We start from the raw sequence: 3,667 nt of genomic DNA, 5'->3' as shown, positions 1-3,667 counted from the left end.
TATTTATATTTTTAGTATAGGTATATAAGTTAATACTCACACTGTAATTCAGATATAAGCCACTCACTATTTTTCATTGTCTGTCATAGTGTTCAATTTGTAGATTCAATTTATTTATTTATTTTTTCAGTTTTTTAGACACTACTTGGATATCTTATATAATACATATCTTCTTACATACATGATATTATTTTTCATCTTTCACTGTTTTCAATTTACTACCATACAATTCCACAAATATCAATCAATTAAAATTTTGTACTATTCAATTATTAGTTATGATTTAATTCAATATTTTGTATAATTATAAATTTGTTTCTATACTATTCCTTTTCAATTGTATGTTTCTCTAAATGTTGTTGTTATCTCTTTTGTTCTATAGCCCTGATGAAGACCTGAAACTCAGGTCGAAACGTCGCCATAAAATAAATAAATATGGTTTTGTTTATTTATGTTGGTCTTTGCTGACCGCACCCCCCGATAAACCTCTCCAATTATTCCTTTTATACATTTTATAAAGGCAATATTTTTTTTTACATATCTTCATATTTTCTCTGTATATTTATTTTAATGTTCTGTCAATTTTTACAATGTTTGTATCTTGTTTTTTCATTTAGCCCTGACGAAGCCCTGCAAAGTGGGACGAAACGTTGGTTAACAATAAATAGTTATCTTTTACTATTTTGATAGCTTTATTGACCACCACCCGGACTATCTTACTAAAATCTACTTCTTACGGTCAAGAATATCTTTTTCCAATATGAAGTTGTTTATTTTCACTGTTTCAATAACTATGTTAAAAATAAATTGTTTACTCTTTACTAATTAATAATTTATTTTATAAGTTAAACTATTCGTTTGTACCAAGATTACTACAGACTGTCAAATGAATGCGCAGTACTGAGTCCATGTTCCGACCATGCCGATACTACGAAATCAAACTGTCACACATTTGTCCAAGCTCGTCCAGGACAAGTGCCAAATTCAGGACCGTCTCTGATAGTCTTACCAACCCCACAGCCTCAGCCTTAGCGAGAAATGTTTCACATTATTCTGAGCTAGATATCGACTAAGCATCAGTAGTACATAATTCCTGAACGAGGTGCAACTATCCTTATGTTATATAAGTTGTTTACAACATTGTCAAATCAGCAATAGATTAATACTTACACATTTCTGTATCGACCTAGTATTAGTCATTACTATTATAGGAAATGTATAAATACAAAGGAAAAGGCTTTTAGGGTAATTAAATATGGTCACTAAGTGCGCAGTACAAGTTTTATTGCAGTCTATTGTAATAAATAAGATAATAATTTAATTATCATACTAAAGATGAACGCGGCCTCTGTAAGAGGAATGGAAGACGGATGAGATTATTGTTGATGAGGTGAATGACTTAGAGAGCGTAGTGGACGATTGGGCTGTCGTAGGAGACATGAGCGACAGTGGGGGCAGCGGAGTAAGCGACTCCGAGGAGACCGTGAGCGGCGACGGCTGGAGCAGCGAGGGCTGGAGCAGCGTAAGCCCTGGCGGCATAAGCTGGAGCGGCGAGAGCTGGAGCGTGGTAGGCAGCGACTGCTGGAGCGGCGGCGTAGGTGGCGACGGCTGGAGCGTATGCCCTTGCGGCGTAAGCTGGAGCGTAAGCGGCGGGGGCGAGGGTCCTCACTCCGGGGTTGGAAACCCTGACGTCGGACTTGGTGACGCTGCTGTATGGGGTGTCGATGGTCTTGCTGTAGGTGGACACCTGGCCGAGGTTACCGTAGCTCCTCAGGATGTTGGAGGACTGGGAGGTGATGGCTGCTGGGGCGACGGCGGCGTGTCCGTAGGCAGCGTAGGCGGGGGCGGCGTAGGTGGTGGCCAGGGGGGCTCCCAGGTAGCCGGCGTTGGCGCAGGCGACTGCGGCGGCGAGGATCAAGAACTAGAGGACAAGCGAGAACATCAGAATTATGAACTATAAATAAATCTAAGAGTATTCATGAGCTATAATGTAATTTGAAGATACATGTCTGCACTTTGAAGAATTAAGAGTGGACTAAGATACAAAGGAAACTTGGACCGCCATTTTTATCCCAAAAGCTTTATTATCCCTTTTAACATTTGTTCTAAAATTTTTTTTCTTTATTTAGAAATCATGAAAAGTCATTTTGGTAGAAATCAAATCAATAGTTTAATCAAGAAATTAAAAGTTAAAGAATTTTTCTGAAGTTCTCTGGTTTTCAATTGGCACTCCCCTTGTTTATAGTAAATAAATTTATTTAAAATTGACTATAACACTAAGTATCAAATAAACTTTATCCTCAAATTTTCTAAATTCTAAACTAATTTTTGTTAATTTATTTCATTTAAATTTATTTAAAAAATCCAAAGCCTCACCAATCATAGTTTACTTTAAATTAATTCCTAAATTATTATATAACCTTTTTGTATTTATACCTTGGATTTAGTAATTATCCATGTATCTTATAATTAAATAAACAAATTAATACTATTTTATTTAACTAGGTTTATACAATTTTTTTAAACTTTCCCAACAGATCGTTTTTATTTAATGAAATTATTCCGGGAATTTTAATATGAAATGTTCATTTGTAAGTTACTAATATTCAACACTAAAATTACAAACAGGATTAAATTGAGCGGTTGGTGTGGTTCTATAGAGGCGTATACCAAAAATAACATATTCTACACGAGTAATTAATATAACTCTTAATTAGAAAGTTTCTTAAGTAGTGGTACATTAATATCTTTTTATGCAATAATTTATAAAAAGATATTAATGTAATTTATATAAATTTGTGAGACTTTTAAGTCAGAGAATTACAAGTATCTGAGAGTCATATTTAAGAAAAAACTTCATATATTTTTCTTTCTTGATAAATGACCGAGATATGGCGCGCCATTTTGAAGCTAAACGTATTGAAAATGAGGAACTCAAGACGTATTTAATTTTTTTTTACGACTTTTAAATTCAAAATCAATATTAGAATCAAGTATATGGTAAGATAATCCACTTGAGATTTCTTTTAGAATTTCAATTAATCGACTTATAATTGATTTTTAAATATTTTATGTAACTATAATTAAGGGATTGTTATTCGAGATATGATTATTGATTGCATTTTTTAAAATAGGAAAAATATTTTCAATTGAATCTATTATCGATCAACAATTCTAATTTCTATGAAAGACGATCATTTTTATGAATAAGATCAGTCATGTTTTAAGCAATAAATACCTGAATAATGTACATTAGGCATCATTTATCGAGCAGTACTCTCAAAACATAAAAAATAAATTTTGAGAGTGTCCAATATTTTTAATAATTATTTTAACGGGAGAAAATAAGAAAAAAAAAGTATAATTATTACATATAAAGACTATTGGTAGACAGTGCATACCTTGTACATGTTGATGTTGTTTTGTGGTGTATCGGTGTCGATATGATGTTTCATTGCCCAGTCCTGGCTTTTATACTCAAGTCTTTCGAAAGCTTCCCTTGGAAGGCGCTCCCCTCCAGAATGACCTTGCTTTTTGGAATACTCTGTAAAATTTTCCTCTTGATTTTGGATATTTTACGAGACTGAAATGGGATATCAGATTACTAGTTAGGGTTAAATTAATATAACAACCGGGAAGATGATTTTATTCTTTGTAAAGAAGGGCC

At 33.5% G+C, this 3,667-nt stretch overlaps 1 protein-coding gene across 1 annotated transcript; it reads right to left on the bottom strand.

The window, feature by feature from the left end:
* Positions 1–1,267: 1,267 nt before the first annotated feature.
* LOC106678254 (cuticle protein 76) lies at positions 1,268–3,430 on the bottom strand. Its single transcript, XM_014416669.1, has 2 exons — positions 3,402–3,430; positions 1,268–1,921 (listed from the first exon to the last, which is right to left on the bottom strand). The coding sequence occupies exons 1-2, from the start codon at positions 3,408–3,410 to the stop codon at positions 1,400–1,402; spliced, it is 531 nt and encodes a 176-aa protein (XP_014272155.1). The 5' UTR covers positions 3,411–3,430; the 3' UTR covers positions 1,268–1,399.
* Between the last annotated feature and the right edge of the window lie 237 nt (positions 3,431–3,667).

This window comes from Halyomorpha halys, unplaced genomic scaffold (genome assembly GCF_000696795.3).
Source record: "Halyomorpha halys isolate HHAL.00 unplaced genomic scaffold, Hhal_1.1 Scaffold131.1, whole genome shotgun sequence".
In the NCBI taxonomy this organism is placed as follows: domain Eukaryota; kingdom Metazoa; phylum Arthropoda; class Insecta; order Hemiptera; family Pentatomidae; genus Halyomorpha; species Halyomorpha halys.
Note: the sequence above shows the minus strand (reverse complement) of the source record. Positions and strands in the feature narration are given on the sequence as shown.